The sequence below is a fragment of the Pseudophryne corroboree genome, chromosome 2 (genome assembly GCF_028390025.1).
Source record: "Pseudophryne corroboree isolate aPseCor3 chromosome 2, aPseCor3.hap2, whole genome shotgun sequence".
Lineage (NCBI taxonomy): Eukaryota > Metazoa > Chordata > Amphibia > Anura > Myobatrachidae > Pseudophryne > Pseudophryne corroboree.
Genome location: NC_086445.1, coordinates 487,469,981 through 487,490,423, shown reverse-complemented (window position 1 = coordinate 487,490,423; position 20,443 = coordinate 487,469,981). Strand labels below are relative to the sequence as shown.

Genomic DNA, 20,443 nt, shown 5'->3' with positions numbered 1-20,443 from the left:
CTGTCTCCTGCGGAGCCCGTCTATTCCCCATGGTCCTTACGGAGTCCCCAGCATCCACTACGGACTACGAGAAATAGATTTACCGGTAAGTAAAATCTTATTTTTTCTAACTGATCCAAGTGGTTTATTGATTTGAAGACACAACTCATAGCGCTGGTAACCTCTTTTATATTGTTTATATTTTTGTGGGGTCTGACAAACCTCTCCCAACTGCTGTGGTAATTAAGTGGGTATTCTCTATCCTTTACCGTGGGTGTTCAAGTCAGTTTATGTGTTCCCTCCGCTTTCACTCATTCCAAGAGTTCTAAAACTCATAAAAAGAACAAGGGTTCGGGCAATTCTAATTGCTGCGGACTGGCCAAGGCGAGTTAGGTACGCAGATCTTCTAGGTTTAGTGATGGAGGATCCAAGGCCTCTTCCTCTTCGTGAGGATCTTCTGCAACAGGGGCCGTTCACTTATCAAGACTTACCGCGGCTACGTTTGACGGCATGGAAGTTGAACGCCAGATCTTTGCCCGGAAAGGTATTCCGGGCACGGTTATTCCTACCCTGATACAGGCTAGGAAAGGAGTAACATCTAAACATTACCATCGCATTTGGAAAAAACATGTGTCTTGATGTGAATCGAAGATGTTTCCTACGGTGGAGTTTCAACTTGGATGTTTTTTTTCTCTTCCTGCAAGCAGGTGTGGACATGGGTCTGTGTTTGGGATCCATAAAGGTCCAGATTCCGGCCTTATCCATTTTCTTCCAGAAACAACTGGCTTCCCTCCCTGAGGTTCAGAGTTTTCTGGAAAGGGTTCTGCACATCCATCCTCCTTTTGTGGCGCCGACGGCACCCTGGGATCTTAACCTGGTGTTGCATTTCCTGCAGTCAGATTGGTTTGATCCTTTACAGGAGGCTTAGGTCAAGTTTCTTACATGAAAGGCTATCACTTTGTTGGCCTTAGCTTCTGCTCGACGTGTGTCGGAATTGGGGGCTTTGTCCTGTCAAAGCCCCTACTTAATCTTCCATGAAGATAGAGCTGAGCCCAGGACGCGTCAACAGTTCCTTACAAAGGTTGTGTCGGCTTTTCATATCAACCAACCTATTGTGGCTACTGACTCCTCGATTCAATCAAAGTCCTTGGATGTTATGAGGGCTTTGAAGATCTATGTGAAGAGGACTGCTCGTCACAGAAAATCGGACTCTCTGTTCGTCCTGTATAATCCCAAGAAATTTGGGCTTCCTGCTTCTAAGCAGACGATTTCTCACTGGATCAGGTTCACTATCCAGCTCGCATATTCTAAGGCAGGATTGCCGTGTCCTACGTCTGTTAAGGCCCACTCTACTCGTAACGTGGGTTCTTCCTTGGCGGCTGCCCGTGGGGTCTCGGCTTTACAACTTTGCAGAGCAGCTACTTGATCTTGGTCGAACACGTTTGCTAAGTTCTACAAGTTCAATACTTTGGCCTCTGATGACCTAAAGTTTGGTAAATCAGTTCTGCAGGAGCCTCCGCGCTCTCCCTCCCGTTCTGGGAGCTTTGGTACATCCCCATGTTACTAATGTGGACCCCAGCATTCCTCTAGGACGTAAGAGAAAATAGGATTTTAATTACCTACATGTAAATCCTTTTCTCGTAGTCCGTAGAGGATGCTGGGCGCTTGCCCAGCGCTTCGTAATCCTGCAGTGGTTACTTAGTTCAGTACTGCTTGGTTCTTGGTTAAGTACTGTTGTGTTACTTGGTTAAGCAATATTGTTCAGCTGTTGCGGAGTTGCAAGGCAAACCATGCTAACGAGCTTGAATGTGTGAGCTGGTTTGAATCTCACCAATAGCTGTGTAAAGTCCTTCTCTCGAAGTTGTCCGTCTCCTCGAGCACAGTTTCTGGACTGAGTCTGGTAGGAGGGGCATAGAGGGAGGAGCCAGCCCACACTTTCAAACTCTTAAAGTGCCAATGGCTCCTAGTGGACCCGTCTATACCCCATGGTACAAATGTGGACCCCAGCATCCTCTACAGACTACGAGAAAAGGATTTACCGGTAGGTAATTAAAATCCTATTTATACACTTTTAAATATGGCTGTGCGTTCCATCGGGTTCCACAGCTTGAGTATAACTATATATGGTGGTGCTTTCCACCGGTTAAAATGGTGGTGGGTTCCAATAATACCAATGGCGGTATACTAATAATACCAATGGCGGTATCCCAATGGATGAAATACCGACAGGGATGAGCATGGGCTATTCTCCCCTCTCCCCTACAGCCTAACCGTAACCTCTCCCTTAGTGGCTAACCATAACCTCCCTTCAGCCGTGCCTAAACCTGACACGCCTCCCCACAGCCTAAACCTAACCCTCCCTGGGAGTGCTTAACACTATGCCCCTCCCCATCCCCGTAGCCTAACCCTGACATCTCCCATGCCGCACCTTAACCCTAACACTCCCTGGTTGGCACATAAACGGACCCCCCTACCCGGTCCTAAACCTATCCTGCGCTATACTTACTAAGGTAAGGATGTCGGTGTACAGACCTATTACGGAGTTCTGACGTCTGCATTCTGATGGGCGTTAGGATTACATCTCCGGAGATCCCGACAGCCGGCATATTAACAGTGTCCCCCAGGCCAGTGTCATAATAACCAAACACACCCACTAAAAACAACATGGGAATAGTATCAAAACAAAACTGAAGTACATAGGATAAACAGTGCAACATGGCATACTGATCAACATTAATCCTGTTCAATGGTTAATGCAGTTGATATCGTATCACTGTAGTCATTTTGCATGCAGTGATTAATGCAGCTAATATTATATCACTCTGTAGTAATTATTAATGTGTATAAACCTTATTAACTCCTTCAGTGGCGGGTTTTTCGAATTTGGTCAAACTTCCCAGGCCAGGTTTTTAATTTTTTTTTATCTGCGCATTGCCAGGGGTTTCATGCGCGTTGCCAGGGGTTTTACGTGATGTGTCATGGTTTTTGCCAGGGGTTTTATGCTCTGGGATCCATGCTCGTTGCCACTGGGAATGCTCGTTGCCTAGGGGCAGCTAGGGATGGCCACCGACCATTGATTATTCGTAATCATCGATGCTCTATGACCGATGTTGAATACTTTTACCATCGATTTTTATTTATTTTATTTTTTATTTATCTAAGAGTGTCAGCGCACGGAGCACAGCTCGCCCCCAGACACCCACTTAGCCATGCCCCCTGGTCCGCCCCGCATGTGTACTGAAAATAGGGGATGACCATCGATGTTGACCATCGATGGATAACCCACCGATGGCCATCCCCAAGGCAGCATGTGCTGGCGGGCACTAGCCCGCCAGCACTGTTATCCTCTCCCCCTCCTCCCTTGTTCTCTGTTCTGCCAGTGGGCGTTTGTAGAATGACGCGTCCTGTCATGACAACGCGATCGCGTCATTCTGCAAATGACCACCAGCAGAATGGACTTTAAGGTGAAGGGAGGGGGAGCAGTGGTATGCCCGGAGAATTTCCGGGGTTGCCAGTCTGCACAGCGCAGCTGGCCCAGAAATGCCACTTAAGAGGTTAAATCACGGTCCTCACCACGGAGAGAACAGAAAGCACATATTCTTTGAGGGACAGCACATAATATTAATTAAGAGAAATTAGGAATAACTCAACATCTCATTTAGACCATTCGGAGACTCTGAGGGTAATTCAGACCTGATTGATAGGGTGCATTTTCTCTTACATCCTAGAGGATGCTGGGGGTCCACATTAGCACCATGGGGTATAGGGGGAAATTCTGAGTTGATCGCAGCAGCAAGTTTGTTATCAATTGGGCAAAACCATGTGCACTGCAGGGGTGGCAGATGTAACATGTGCAGAGTGAGTTAGATTTGGGTGGGTTATTTTGTTTCTGTGCAGGGTAAATACTGTCCGGTTTATTTTTACACTGCAATTTAGATTTCAGTTTGAATACACCCCACCCAAATTTAACTCTCTCTGCACATGTTATATCTGCCACACCTGCAGTGCACATGGTTTTGCCCAACTGCTCACAAAATTCCTGCTGCGATCAACTTGGAATTACCCCCATAGACGGGTCTCTTGGGAGCCATGAGCACTTTAAGAGTTTAATAGTGTGGGCTGGTTCCTCTCTCTATGCCCCCCCTACCAGACTCAGTTTAGAAATTGTGCCCGGTGGACCCTGTCACAGCTAGGGGAGCTCCTAGGAGTTTCTCTGGTTTTATTGTTTTTTTTAAATCGAGTTAGGTACAGGGAGGCTGCTGGCAACAGCCTCCCTGCTTCGTGGGTCTTAGGGGGGTAGTGGGATCCAACCCTAGAGGTTAATGGCTCCTATCTACGCTGACAGGACACTGAGCTCCTGAGGGTGATGATCGCAAGCCCACGAGGTGACTGCTCACTCCTGCAGCACGACCGCCACCCCCTAACAGAGCCAGAAGATGGAGTGGTGAGTATGACGCCGGTGCCTCGGACACCGGGTCACCGGCGTGAAATGGCGGCATAAGGGTTGGAGAGCAGTCCTGCGAAGCTGCGCTCCGGAGGGCTCAGCTTTACGAAGTTCGGCGCTGTGAGGGGCTACCTGAGCCAGCGCACAGACCCTACACTGTTGTTCAGAGGCTAACAGGGGCTAATCCCACTGTTAGCAACCACAGTTACCTCAGGCTAGTATAATCTCATCAGCAGGAAGACGCGCCATTATAGGATCCAGCACTCACCAGCGCCATTTTCTCCCTGCAGATTGTACCACAGAGACGCTGACAGGGAGCGCTGCCCTCCTCTTCACTCCAGATATCTTCTGCGGTACCAGGGTGTATTAGACAAGGAGGGGAGAGTGTTATTTTTCACTGTTTGATCTACTGTATTTGGGTTATTCAGTCAGCGCCAGGCAATTATCATAATACCTGCCTACTGGGGCGCTGTGTGTGCTGGCTCCTTATACTCTGTGTCTCTCTGAAGTTACTCTGTGGGGAAACTGTCTGCAATTTCCTGTGTGTGTGTGTTTGTGTTTATATAGCTCACATTGCCATGTCCAGAGACTCTGTGTCTTGTGCTGCAGAGTGTGTATCATCTCCTGAAGAATCTATTCCATGTACTCAGGAATGTAATTTTCTGTCCCAGGCTTCTGAATCCGAACCCCCATGGGTGGCTTCTATCCGGGGAATTATATCCCAGATTTCATCTAGGATAGCTCATAATGAGACTGAAACACAGGTTTTAAGACAGTCTGTCGAGGTTTTGTCGTATTCAGCTCCCACTGCCTCCTCAAAAGCCCCTGGTATGAACCCTAAAAAGCGTGATCTTGCCCTGATAATGCAAGTCGACATGGACACCGACTCTGATTCAGGGGTCGGTGATGGTGATATACTGGGGGGTGGGGAGGCATCCATTGCTAAGGGGGTGCAACTCATGATTGAGGCTATTAGGGATGTTTTACACATTACTGATAAGGTTCCTGAGCAGGTAGAGGAGGCTTATTTTACAGACAATAAGACAGCCTCCCTTACCTTCCCTGCGTCTAAGGAATTAAACGCATTATTTGAGAATTCCTGGGAAAACCCGGAGAAAAAATTCCAGATTCCAAAGAGGGTTCTCATTGCTTTTTCTTTCCCTGAGGAGGACAGGAAAAACCTGCCTGTAGTAGACGCTTCTGTATCTAGATTGTCTAAAAAGGTGGTTTTACCTGTCCCTGGTTCAATCTAAAAAAGCCGGCTGACCGCAAGATTAAGACTACACTCAAATCTTTATACACAGCTAAAGGCGTACCTTTAAGACCCACTATTGCTTGTGCATGTATTTCTAAGGCCATAGTAAAATGGTCAGGCACCTTACTAGAGGAATTAGATTCTATGGATAGAAGTGACATTGAATTGTTTTTATGTCACATACAGGATTCTACAGGTTTCATGGTGGAGACCATGAAGGAACTTGGACATCTGAATGCGAGGGCTTCTGCCATGGCTGTCTAGGCACGTAGGGGGCTCTGGCTGTGCCAGTGGTCTGTGGATGCTGAATCCAAGAAAAGTGTGGAGAATCTACCCTTCACAGGTCAGGCTCTTTTTGGGGAAGCGTTAGATGCGTCGATCTCCTCGGCAACTGCAGGTAAGTCCACTTTTCTTCTCTCTGCACCACCTACGACTAGGAAATCCTATTCTACATCTACAATGCAGTCCTTTAGGACCGCAAAAGTTAAAAGAACCAAAGCCCCTTCCACTTTCTTTAGGGGAGATCGGGGGAAATCCAGGAAACCTGCACCAACAGTTCCCAGGAATAGAAAGCTGCTTCTGCTTCCTCAAAATCCTCAGCATGACGGTGGACCTCCCAGCCTGGAGATCGGGAAGGTGGGAGCAAGATTAAGAACTTTCAGTCATGAATGGGCGTCCTCATACCTGTATCCCTGGGTACAGGGTATTGTCACCCAGGGGTACAGACTGGAGTTTCAAGAACTCCCACCTCACAGATTCTTCAAATCTGGCTTACCAGCTTCGCTGACGGAAAGTGCTATCCTACAGGATGCCATTCAAAAATTGGTAAGGTCAAATGTCATTGTTCCAGTTCCACCTCACTTAACAAACAAAGGTTATTAATCACACCTGTTTGTGGTATCGAAACCGGATGGTTCGGTCAGGCCAATATTGAACCTAAAGTTATTGAACCCTTATTTGAGGGAATTCAAATTCAAAATGTAGTTTCTGAGAGCGGTGATCTCAGGTCTGGAGGAGGGGGAATTTCTGGTATCCCTAGATATCAAGGATGCGTACCTTCACACTCCGATCTGGCCGCCTTATCAGGCTTATCTAAGATTTGCGCTGCTGGACTGTCACTATCCGTTCCAGGCGCTGCCGTTTGGCCCCTCTACGGCACCAAGGGTGTTCACCAAGGTCATGGCTGAAATGATGCTACTCCTCCGCATGCAGGGTGTGAGCATAATTTCTTATCTGGACGATCTGCTGATAAGAGTCTTCCAGGGAAAAGTTGTTACAGAGCATTGCTCTCTCGACTCAACTACTACAGGATCATGGATGGATCCTGAATCTTCCAAAGTCGCATTTGGAGCCGACAAGGAGACTGTCCTTCCTAGGAATGATGCTCGAGATGGAAGTACAGAGGGTGTTTCTACTGGAAGAGAAAGCGTTGGTGATACAAACAATGGTCCGGGATGTCCTGAAGCCAGCCCATGTATCTGTTTATCAGTGCAGTCGCCTTCTGGGAAAGATGGTGGCCTCTTACGAGGCTCTACAGTACGGAAGATTTCATGCACGACCCTTCCAACTGGATCTCCTGGACAAGTGGTCCGGATCTATCTTCACATGCACCAGAGGATACGTCTGTCACCGAAAGCCAGAATCTCGCTCCTCTGGTGGCTGCAAACATCTCACCTGCTGGAGGGCCGCAGGTTCGAGATTCAGAATTGGATTCTTTTAACCACGGATGCGAGTCTCCGAGGTTTAGGAGCAGTCACCCAAGGTGAAAACTTCCAAGAAAGGTGGTCGAGTCTGGATCCCTCCTTCCGATAAACATTCTGGAACTAAGGGCCGTGTACAATGGTCTTCTACAAGTGGCACATCTTCTAAAAGATCAGTCCATTCAGGTTCAGTCGGACAATGTAACAACGGTGGCTTACATAAACCTGCAAGGCGTAACGAAGAGCAGAGCGGCAATGTCAGAGGTAACAAAAATCATCCTCTGGGCAGAAAAGCACGCGGTGGAACTGTCAGCAATCTTCATTCTGGGAGTGGACAACTGGGAAGCAGACTTCCTCAGCAGACACGATCCCAATCCAGGAGAGTGGGGCCTACACCCGGAGGTGTTCACGGAGGTGACAGGTCTTTGGGGCGTACTTCAAATAGACATGATGGCCTCCCGCCTCAACAAGAAGCTTCGGAGGTACTGTTCCAGGTCGAGAGACCCACAGGCAGTGGCGGTGGATTCCCTGGTAACTCCGTGGGTGTTCAAATCAGTGTATGTGTTCCCTCCACTTCCACTCATCCGACGAATTCTCAAACTAATAAAGAGAACAAGTGTTCCGGCGATCCTCATTGCTCCAGACTGGCCAAGAAGTGCTTGGTACGTGGATCTTCTGGAGTTACTGCTGGAAGATCCAAGGCCTCTTCCTCTTCGTGAGGACCTTTTGCAACAGGGGCCGTTCGCTTATCATGACTTACCACGGCTACGTTTGACAGCATGGAGGTTGAACGCCAGATCTTAGATCGGAATGGCATTCCGAACAAGGTTATTCCTACCCTGATACAGGCTAGGAAGGCAGTAACGTCTAAACATTACCATCGCATTTGGAAAAAGTATGTGTCTTGGTGTGAATCCAAGAAGTTTCCTATGGTGGAGTTTCAACTAGGATGGTTTCTCCTCTTTCTGCAAACAGGTGTGGATTTGGGCCTGCGTTTGGGCTCCATAAAAGTCCAGATTTCGGCCTTGTCCATTTTCTTCCAGAAACAATTGGCTGCCCTCCCTTTCTTGAAAAGGGTTTTGCATATCCAGCCTCCCTTTGTGCCTCCTATGCAACCTTGGGATCTTAATGTGGTGCTGCAGTTCCTACAATCGGATTGATTTGAGCCTTTACAGGAGGTTGATATCAAGTTTCTTACTTGGAAGGCAGTCACACTGTTGACATTAGCATCTGCTAGACGTGTGTCAGAATTGGGGGCTTTGTCCTGCAAGAGCCCATACTTGATTTTCCATGAAGATAGAGCTGAGCTCAGGACGCGCCTGAGCAATTTTTTCCGAAGGTTGTGTCGGCTTTTCATATCAACCAACCTATTGTGGTGCCAGTGGCTACTGACTACTTAATTACCTCAAAGTCCTTGGATATTGTGAGGGCTTTGAAGATTTATGTGAAGAGAACTTCTCATTACAGAAAGTGGGACGCTCTGTTTGTCCTTTATGATCCCCACAAAGTTGGTTGGCCTGCTTCTAAACAGACGATTTCTCGCTGGATCAGGTGTACTATCCAGGATGCTTATTCTACAGCAGGTTTTGCCGTGTCCAAAATCTGTTAAGGCCCACTCTGGCCGTAAAGTTGGTTCTTCCTGGGCTGCTGCCCGGGGGGTCTCGGCTTTACAACTTTGCCGAGCAGCAACTTGGTCAGGGTCGAACACATTTGCTAAGTTCTACAAGTTCGATACTTTGGCCGCTGAGGACCTAAAGTTTGGCCAATTAGTTCTGCTGGAGCCTCCGCACTCTCCCTCCCGTACTGAGTGCTTTGGTACATCCCCATGGTACTAATGTGAACCCCAGCATCCTCTAGGACATAAGAGAAAATAGGATTTTAATTACCTACCGGTAAATCCTTTTCTCGTAGTCCGTAGAGGATGCTGGGCGCCCGCCCAGTGCTTCATTTTCCTGCAGTTGTTACTTGGTTCAGTACTGCCTTGTTACTTGGTTAAGTACTGTTGTTTAGCCGTTGCTGACTTGTTTCAAGTTGGTTGGCTTGGTTTTATGTTGTTATGTGTGAGCTGGTGTGAATCTTACCACTATCTTTGTATTTCCTTCTCTCGAAGTATGTCCGTCTCCTCGGGCACAGTTTCTAGACTAAGTCTGGTAGGAGGAACATAGAGGGAGGAGCCAGCCCAGCGATCAGGTAGTGACCGCTTACAGGGGCAGGGGAAATGTTCTGTGCAGGTGTGCGATCGTATTCGTAGCAGAGCTACACAATCATCAGTTTGTGCAGTCTCTGCTCAGCCCAGCACTTACTCTGCCACTGCGATGGATTGCTGATGGTCGGGTCAGGAGTTGACGTCAGACAACCTCCCTCCTAACGCCTGAGTCCGCCTGCTTTTTTCTGGACACACCTTTAAAACAGTCAGTTGCCACCCACAAACAGCCTTGACCTGTAAATCACATTGCGATCGCCCGTGCAATCGCTTTTTTTGCACCATCCCGTCGCTATGCACTGATGCCTGGCGCATTTGTCTGATGCACCGGCGCATTGCGGTGCATACGTATGCTCAGTTCAGACCTGATCGCACGCTGTGCGAAAACGCACAGCATCGATCAGGTCTGAATTACCCCCACTATGGGTGTCATTCCGAGTTGATTGCTTGCTAGCAACATTTTGCAGCACTGCGATCAGGTTAACTCTCTGCAAAACTGAGCTTGCGTATGCATGCATTGCGCAGGCGCGTCGTACGGGTACAAAGAGGATCGGTGCTGGGCGATGGATTTAACGAAGAATCCATTCGCACAGCCGATCGCAAGGTGATTCACAGAAAGAGGCCTTTTGTGGGTGTCAACTGACCGTTTTCTGGGAGTGTTTGGAAAAACGCAGGAGTGTCCAAGCGTTTGCAGGGCGGGTCTCTGACGTCAATTCCGGGACCAAAAAGACTGAAGTGATCGCAGCGGCTGAGTAAGTCCAGAGCTACTCAGAAACTGTAAAAATCTTTTTTGTGCCATCGGCTTCAAAAGTGTTCGCACGCTTGAAAGCTAAAATACACTCCCCCATAGGCGGCGACTATCTGATCGCAGCGCTGCAAAAAGTTGCTAGCGAGCGATCAACTCGGAATGACCCCTATGTTCAATGAATAAATCTACTGTGCCTCCAAACATAACAGCAAAGTATAACTATTACCTCCCTTAAGTCAAGGTGGAATATGATCCACCAATTTGTACCACAGTGTCGACAGAGAATGTCGTGCCTCTCGGAAATGTTTAGCCACAGGCTGTTCAACATCTTTACCCTGAATACATAAACGGATTGTAGACCTGTGTTCTACTCTTTCCTTAAAACTGCAAACAGTCTTGCCTACATAGGCCAACAGGTAGGTACTTATCCATTATGTAATACCATCAGGGAGACATCTGATTGGCTCCAAATTAATTCTGCAGCAGCACAACGACCCCAAACATACAGCCAATGTCATTAAGAACTTTCTTCAGCATAAAGAAGAACAAGGAGTTTAGGAAGTGATGATATGGTGATGATATGGCCCCCACAGAGCCCTGATCTCAACAACATCGAACCTGTCTGGGATTACATGAAGAGACAAAAGGTTTTGAGCAAGCCTACTTCCATAGAAGAACTGTGGTTAGTTCACCAATATGTTTGGAGCAACCTCCCTGCCGAGTTCCTTCAAAAACTGTATGCAAGTGTACCTTGAAGAAGTAATGGTGTTAAACTGTTTTGAAGGCAAAGCGTGGTCACATCAAGTATTGATTTGATTCAGATTTCTTTTCTGTTCCTTCATTTTGCTAATTGATCAAAATAAACTATTAACACTTCTATTTTTGAAATCATCCTCACTTTGCAGCATTTTTTCCACACCTACCTAAAAAACCTTTGCACAGTGTGTATGTGTGTATATGTGTGTGTGTGTATGTGTGTATGTATGTATGTATGTGTGTATATATATATATATATATATGTATATATATATATATATATGTGTATGTGTGTATATATATATATATATATATATATATAGTACTGTACATTAATCCCTTCAAAAGGGAATGCACCCTTTATGCTTATGTATAAGTTTCTTTGGTACAACTTTATAGAGCCATATATATGTAGCAGGTTTCACACATAAGTAGTTATTATTTAGTGATGCCATTGTAATCTCATGGTGTATACAAGTACCTATTACTAATAATTTTTTTTTGCTAAGCATATATATTCTTTATAAGCATGTTGTAGACAATGGGGGTCATTCCGAGTTGATCGCTCGCTAGCAGATTTTAGCAGCATTGCACACGCTAGGCCGCCGCCCTCTGGGAGTGTGTCTTAGCTTAGCAGAATTGCGAACGAAAGATTAGCAGAATTGCGAATAGAAATTTCTTAGCAGTTTCTGAGTAGCTCCAGACCTACTCACAGATTGCGATCAGCTCAGGCCGTTTCGTTCCTGGTTTGACATCACAAACACGCCCTGCGTTCGGCCAGCCACTCCCCCGTTCCTCCAGACACTCCCGCGTTTTTCCCTGTCACGCCTGCGTTTTTCCGCACACTCTCTGAAAACGGCCAGTTTTCGCCCAGAAACACCCACTTCCTGTCAATCACACTCCGATCACTTCAACGATGAAAAATCTTCGTTCGGACATGAATAAATCTACTACGTTTTGTGCTAAAATACTAACCGCATGCGCACTGTGTACCATGCGCATGCGCATTTTTGCCTTAATCGCTCCGATGTTTAGTACAATTCATAAATTACCCCAACTTCAACAATATAATACAGCACATCTAGTTTTCAATGCAAAAGTAAATGCATTAAAATGCTGAATAGAAGCAATAACTGTTGATGTTGAGTATCATAATGCAGAGTACACGAATTCTACAGTATGTACTATTTTTGCAAAGTTTGCATTTGTATTGGTAAAATGTTAATGCGGGATGCGGTCAACATCCCGCTGGACGGGATCCTGGCGGTCGAAATATCGACGCCGGAATCCCGACCGCCACAATCCCGACCGCCACAATTCCGACTGCCACAATCCCGACATTTTCTCCCTCCATGGGTGTCCACGACACCCATAAAGGGAGAATATAATAGTGTGCCGAGCGTAGCGAGGCACCGTGCCCGCAGCGTGGCGAGCGAAGCGAGCCCGCCAGGGGCTGCGTTCCGCTCGCCACCCCTATCGGGATTGTGTGGTCGGGATTCCGGCGTCGGTATTTCGACCGCCGGGATCCCGTCCAGCGGGATTACGTACTGATCCCGGTAATGCATTAAAAGTACATTGAAAATACCTTTAAGAAATACATGTACAGATGTGTTCTCATATACCTGTGGCATGAGTCAGCTGGTGCAAGAGAGCTGCACAGAATGACGTAACGTCTTGTTTACGTCTTTTTCATTTCAATGTGTGTTTCTCTTACGTCCTAGTGGATATAGGGGATCTCGTACTTTAGTACCATGGGGTATAGATCGGGTCCACTGGAGCCTGGCACTTTAAAACCTTTAGTGTGTGTATGTGTGTGCTGGCTCCTCCCCTCTATGACCCTCCTACCAGACTCAGTTTAGAAAAATGTGCCCAAGGAGCTGGGTGCATTTCTCTGGAGCTACAGAGAGTTTCCTTTATTTTTTATTTTTGTTTATCATTTACAGGTAGTGTTGGTTGGCAACCTGTCTACCTGCTTTGTGGGATTTAGAGGGGGGACCGAACCAACCTCCTGAGGGTTAATAGTTCGTAATACCAGCTGACAGGACACTAAGCTCCTGAGGTGCTGTTCACTCATCGTTAGTGTATGTGCCCACGCCAGCAACTAACCGCCACCCTCTAACAGATGCCGAAGATTGATAGGTCTGGTGAGTGTTAACACCGGGGTCCCAGTTAGTGGGGCCTCGGTGTGGTTTTGGCGGCATGTCATATGGCGGTCACGGGCCACAAGCTGCGGTGCCCGCCGCGGACTAGACTGACTCGGGGCTCATGCCCCGCAGTGCTCACTAGGGCTTGTGTGTACTGATCTATAAAAATGTTTGTTAACATGGCCAGTATAAAAAACTGAAGGGACCGCGCGCCATTGCAAGGGGCGGGGCTTCCAAGAGCCGGACCAGTGCCGGGAAGGCGCCATTTCCTGCTGCTGCGGATCATCAAGGCTGAATGCACACTGCTCCTCCAGGGACCCACACTGTTACAGACTCTGTACTGGTACCATGGGGTCATATTGGGGGGGGGAAGCACACCAGCGGTAGCACCGCCGCACTTCTATCAGGTTGTACACATATTTTCACACACTGCTGCTGTGTTTTGTGTGCTGGTCTCCGTTCCTCCGTGTCACTCCAGGGGCTCTCTAGGGTCTGTGTGGAGGTGTTTCAGTGAGCTGCGCTGTATTACAGTTGTGTAAATATGTCTGTGGACATGGTTATGTGTGCTGCTTGTAACTCTACCCATTCATCAGCGGGGTCCCTCATGTGTGGACAGTGCTCCTTATCTCCACAGGGACATAGTTCACAGGCACCTGACTGGTTATATAATTTTAAAAGCATGATTCAGAATGTAAATTCAGAATTAGCTGCAGCTAAAAAAGAGAGACAGGTGTTTAAACAGTCTATTGATTGTATGGCTAAAACAGCAGATACCAGAAAGGCTTCTCAGCCCCCTTTGTAGGTTTCACATAAATGCTCACTGGCACAGGTGCTCCAGTCTGGTTTCTGATCAGCCTGATGTGGATGATGATGATATGGATGAGGACAGCTCTCCGTCTCTTCACATACAGTACCTGATCAGGACGCAGAACCAGATGAGGAGTTATACTTTAATGTTAGACCAAAGACCTCAGTCACCTTTCCTGTGTCTAAATTCTCTAGCCAGGGAGGCATGGTTAACCTCTGATAAGAAATGTAAAATTCCTCAGAGGTTTTTAGCTACTCCCCCCGCAGCTGAGGACAGGAAGGTATGGGAAAACCCCGTTACTTGATCCGTCTGTGTCCATACTGTCTAAGGAATTGGTACTGCCGGTGCCAGGGGTTATATCCCTAAAAGAGCCGTCTGACCGTAAAATTGAGACCACTCTCAAAGCAATATATACGGCAGCAGTCGTAGCACGGCGCCCCACAATTGTTTGTGGGTAGATTTCCAGGGCGATAATCAAGTGGTCTGATACTGTTATTGATGGTTTAGACTCTCTGCTCCGGGTTGAGGTCATTACTCTGCTGCAACATATACAGTATGCTGCAAATTTTATGAGCAAGGCTATAAAAGAATTGTGCAAGATAAATGGCCACACTACTGCTATGGCTGTTTCAGCACGCAGAGCTCTGTGGTTTCGTCAATGGTCAGCGGACGTTGATTCCAAAAACGGTGTAGAAAATCTTCCCTTTACCGGTGATGCCTTGTTTGGGGACAAATTAAATAAGTGGATCTCCCAGGCAACGGTGGGTAAGTCTACCTATCTGCCGTCGGCTGCGCCACCTGCTAGACATTCTTACACAGGACTCTCCTTGCAGTCCATTCGTGTGGCAAGGTTCAGAGGCAGGGGCAGAGGGGTATCCACTACTCCCAGAGGATCTCGTGGTAAGTCCCGTAAACCTATAGCTGCTGCCTCCCTGGACCAGAACACCACCCCCTGAAGCTAAGCCTTCCACGTGACGGTTGGCGCCAGCAGCAAGGCAACTATCCGGTGGGTGCTTGCCTTGAAGACTTCGCCCACGTGTGGGCGAAGTCCTGCCGGGATCCTTGGTTGAGGGATCTCATTTTCCAGGGATATTTTTCAAATCGGGCTTGCCAGTTTTTCCCGCAGCAAAAGTTACCTTGCAAGAGGATATTCAAAAGCTTTTGTGGACACAGGTGGTGGTTCCAGTACCTCCTCCGTTATGCAACAGGGGTTTTTACTCCAGTCTTTTTGTCGTTATAAAACCAGACGGTTCGATGTGACCCATCTTGAGCCTGAAGTCTCTAAACCCGTATCTGAGGGTGTTCAAATTCAAGATGGAATCCCTGCGGGCAGTGGTGTCCAGTCTGGAGGAGGGGGAATTCCTGGTATCCCTAGATGTCAAGGATGCTTACCTACACATTCCCATGTGGCCCCCTCATCAGTCTTACCACAGGTTCACCATCTTGGACGACCATTTCTAGTTTCAGGCTTTGCCCTTTGGCCTGTCCACAGCTCTGAGGGTCTTCACCAAAGTCATAGCAGAGATGATGCTGCAACTGCGCATGATGGGAGTCAACATAGTCCCATACTTGGACGATATCCTGATAAAGGCTCCAGTGAGCGTCTCCTGCACAGCATCGATCTGACGACAGCCTGCTTACGGATCATAGGTGGATCCTACATTTCCAGAAATCACGCCTGAACCTACTCAGTCTCTTCAGTTTCTGGGAATGATACTGGATACTGTGTCTCAAAAGGTGTTTCTTCCGATGGACAAGTCCCTGGCTATCCAGGCTATGGTTCGCTCAGTGCTCCCTCCTCGCAAGGTATCCATACTTCTTTGCATACACTTGCTGGGCAGAATGGTTGCTGCTTACGAGGCAATCCAACACGGCAGATTTCATGCCCGGCCATTTCAGCTGGATCTGCTGGACAAATGGTCGGGGTCTCACCTTTACATGCATCAGGAATTGGCCTGATCTCCAAAAGCCCTGATTTCTCTGTTATGGTGGCTACAAGTTCCTCACCTGGTAAAAGGCAGGAATTTCAACATCCAGTCGTGGATTCTTCTGACAACGGATGCCAGCCTCCGGGGTTGGGGGGCTGTGACCCTAGGGTGGTCTTCAGGTTGCCGACTGTCGGGATCCCGGCGCACAGCATACCGGCGCCGGAATCCCAACAGCCGGCATACCGACATTTTTTCTCCCTCGTGGGCATCCACGACCCCCCTGGAGGAAGAATAAATAGCAGGGCGCGCCACCGTGCCGCAGCGTGGCGAGCGCAGTGAGCCCGCAAGGGGCTCATTTGCGCTCGCCACAACGTCGGTCTGCCGGCGCCGGTATGCTGGTCGCCGGGAGCCCGGTCGCCGGCATACCACACCACACCCGTGACCCTAGGCGCCCAGTTCCAGGGTATATGGTCAGTTCAGGAATCTGCTCCGCCGATAAACATCCTGGAACTCAGGGCAATTTACAATGCTCTTCTGCAAGCTTCCCATCTCCTGAAGGATTAGGCGATCCAGGTTCAATTGGACAATGCCAGGGCGTGCATAAACCAACAAGGGGGTACAAAAAGTAGAGTGGCGAAGCGAGAAGTGTCAAGAATACTCGTCTGGGCAGAGGCCCACACAAGGGCCATCTCAGACATATTCATTCCAGGAGTGGACAACTGGGAAGCGGACCTCCTCAGCAGACACGACCTCCATCTGGGGGAATGGGGCCTACATCCCCAGGTGTTTCAACAGTTAATTCACCAGTGGGGCTGTCCGCAGATAATCTGATGGCTTCTCGTCTCAACATGAAGCTATACCATTACTGTTTCAGAACGAGGGATCCGCAGGCTGTAGCAGTGGACGCGCTGATGACACCATGGACGTACCAGTTTCCTCCTCTACCTAAGGGAAAGTGTTTAAGCAATTTTAATTGCCCCGGATTGGCCCCGACGGGCGTGGTACTCGGATCTCCTATCCATGGCTCTGGAGGATCCCTGGCCTCTGCCGCTTCAAAGGGATCTTCTTCAACAAGGTTCGTTCGTCTATCCAGACTTCCAGCGGCTACGTTTGACAGCTTGGAAGTTGAGAGGGAGATTCTAGCTAGAGAAAGGTCTTCCCTCCCGGGTTATTTGTACCATGGTCCAGGTCAGGAAGATGGTTACGTCAAAACATTATCATCATATCTGGAAAAAGTATGTTTCCTGGCGTGAAAGTAGAAAGGTTTCTCCCGTGGAATTTAGAATGGGTCGCTTTCTACTTTTCCTGCAACGGGAGTGGATATGGGCCTACGTTTAGGCTCCATCAAAGTCCAGATTTCGTCACTTTCTATTTTCTTCCAGAAACAACTTGCCATGTTGCCGGAAGTACAAACTTTCCTAAAAGGAGTTCTTGATGTGCAACTGTCCTTCGTACCTCCCCCGGCTCCGTGGGATCTCAATGTGGTTCTGTCTTCAATTGGACTGGTTTGAACCCTTACATAGGGTGGAGTTAAAAATTCTCACCTGGAAGACAGTGATGTTGTTCGCATTGGCGTCTGCCAGACATGTCTCTGAATTGGGGGCCTTATCCTGTAAGAGCCCTTATTTGTTTTTTTCACGAAGACAGGTTCGGAACTCGGGACCCATCCTCAGTTTGTGCCAAAAGTGGTGTCAGCTTTTCATGTGAATCAACCCATTGTGCTTCCGGTGTTGTCTGACGCCTCCTTTGGTCCAGAGTCCTTGGATGTTGTGAGGGCTCTGAAGATTTATGTCAAACAGACTGCTCATCATCGGAAATCTGACTCGCTGTTTGTCCTTCATGATGCCACCAAGATTGGTCGCCCGGCTTCTAAGAAATCAATTGCTCATTGGCTCAGGTTGACCACTCAAAAAGCTTATACTTCGGCGGCTCTGCCTTTTGTCTATTCAGGTCCACTCGACGAGATCTGTGGGCTTTTCCTGGGCGGCTGCCTGGGGTGTCTCGGCCTTACAGTTGTGCCGAGCTGCTACTTGGTCTGGTTTGAACACTTTTGTTAAGTTCTGTTGGTTCGACACCTTGGCCAAGGATGACCTTCAGTTTGGCCAGGTGATGTTACATGGGTCTCAGCCCTCTCCCACCCATTTGGGAGCTTTAAGACTTCCCCATGGTACAAAAGTACAGATCCTCAGTATCCACTAGGACGTAAGAGAAAATAGGAATTGAATACCTACCGGTAATTCCTTTTCTCGTAGTCCGTAGTGTTTTTTTGGACCGCCGTTGCGGTCCCGTTTTGTTGTTGGGATAGCTTTGCTATCTTGGTTAGGTTGGTGTTGCTACCCTCTGTTTTGGTTAGCTCCCTTCTTTCGGTTATGGTTGTGTGTTGGCTTAGTGCCTCACCGCTGTTGTACCTGTCTTCTTCTCTCATGGTATGTCCGTCTCCTCGGTCACAGTTTGCTAGACTGAGTCTGGTAGGAGGCGCATAGATGGGATGAGCTAGCACACACATACACACACTAAAGGTTTTAAAGTGCCAGGCTCCAGTGGACCCGATCTATACCCCATGGTACTAAAGTACAGATCCCCAGTATCCACTACGGACTACGAGAAAAGGAATTACCGATAGGTTTTAAATTCCTATTTTTAGTCGCAATCGACCACTTCACGAGACTGCACCGATTAATTTGATATGTAACACTTATATATATCTGTGTGCAACAGTCTGAATCTGTATTCGAAACAAAACGGAACTTGGCATGAAGAAAAGTCATGTCCGCTGCATTGTGGAACGTCATATAGGTATTCAGACTCCGTATTGTTGTAAACAATAATTGCACATGACATTTGCAAGATATACATTACAGGTTGAGTATCCCTTATCCAAAATGCTTGGGACCAGAGGTATTTTGGATATGGGATTTTTCCGTATTTTGGAATAATTGCATACCATAATGAGATATCATGGTGATGGGACCTAAATCTAAGCACAGAATACATTTATGTTTCATATACACCTTATACACACAGCCTGAAGGTCATTTTAGCCAATAGTTTTTATAACTTTGTGCATTAAACAAAGTGTGTGTACATTCACACAATTCATTTATGTTTCATATACACCTTATATACACAGCCTGAAGGTCATTTAATACAATATTTTTAATAACTGTGTATTAAACAAAGTTTGTGTACATTGAGCCATCAGAAAACAAAAGTTTCACTATCTCACTCTCGCTCAAAAAAGTCCGTATTTCGGAATATTCCGTATTTTGGATATTTGGATATGGGATACTCAACCTGTATTCTCCATATTGTCTTTCACTGAAGATAAATGTTTTGTGTGTTCATTTAGAAATGCTGACAAATCAATAAAGCGATGCCATAAACGTGAGAGGATTTCAGAAAATAAAATATGCAACTTTGGATATGGACAGGTATGCTTAAACTCAGGTGAAGACAATTATGGTTACAGCAGATGACAATGATATGAACTAATATACATCTTAAAGTGAAATTCAAGAAGTCACAGATTGGTTCCTTGTCTATAGGATGAGTTGATTTATGCGTATCTCAGAAGTCTCTTTGCAACTTCTATTATCCTTTTCACATTGCAGTGTGGTTTTCCTTTTAATGCACATTGCAGTGTGGTTTTCCTTATATTGCAAAAATAGTACAACATAATCTACAGAGGAGTTGATATGGAACTATCTTGTGATCCAATATAAGTGTCCACAAAATTTTTTTGAAGTGCAAAAAGAAAAGGTGTTTTACTACAAAATAGGAAGGAAATCTTGCAGTATGAGGGCAGTTCAGAAAATCAAGAACTGACCCTGAATATTGTTTAGATACTAATTTTTATACTATAACAGTTACTGGGCAAATGAATCACATCACATGATTTAAAGATACACAATAAAATACATTAAAGTGGGGTGCACAGAAGTGTTTTGTCCTTGGCATGGTGTCTGCGTGCCTTGGGCATTCTGCTACATTCTGTACTTATGCACTTATCTTATATGCAATTTACTTTAACTATTGATTTATAAGTAGTAATAAGCAAGCAAATAGTTTATTTACCTCTAAACCCGTTTATTGATTACCAGTGCTGCCATCTAATCAATAACTTCTAGGGAATTACTGCTTCAGGATGTAATGTGGAGAGATAATTTATTCTCAGTACAGTTTATAGTAAATTACTGCAATGGCAAGTGAACCCACTTTTACACCACTTATAATTTTCCCTGTCTATCCCTTTATCAACTACCTTGAAGCTCTTATTTCCTTCCACATCAGAATCTATGTACTAAGGAAAATTTTAAGGAAAAACTGGCGTATTTCACTATATTTGTCTTTGCACATAGACCTCAGTGTTCCTCTGCATTGCATTTGGCGGGTGGTCTTCAGTATGCCGAATGTCGGGATCCCGGCACACAGTATACCGGTGCCGGGATCCCGACACCCGGCAAACCGACAGCTATTCT

The 20,443-nt window shown here is 46.9% G+C and overlaps 1 protein-coding gene across 9 annotated transcripts in view; it reads left to right on the top strand.

Annotated features, from left to right (window-relative positions):
* TEX14 (testis expressed 14, intercellular bridge forming factor) overlaps positions 1–20,443 on the top strand; it is a 739,191-nt gene that overhangs the window by 230,757 nt on the left and 487,991 nt on the right. For all 9 annotated transcript variants that reach the window (XM_063953897.1, XM_063953895.1, XM_063953894.1 and 6 more), the window contains exon 6: positions 19,315–19,396. In XM_063953897.1, the coding sequence (XP_063809967.1) occupies positions 19,315–19,396 (82 nt within the window). The remainder of the gene's footprint in view (positions 1–19,314; positions 19,397–20,443) is intronic.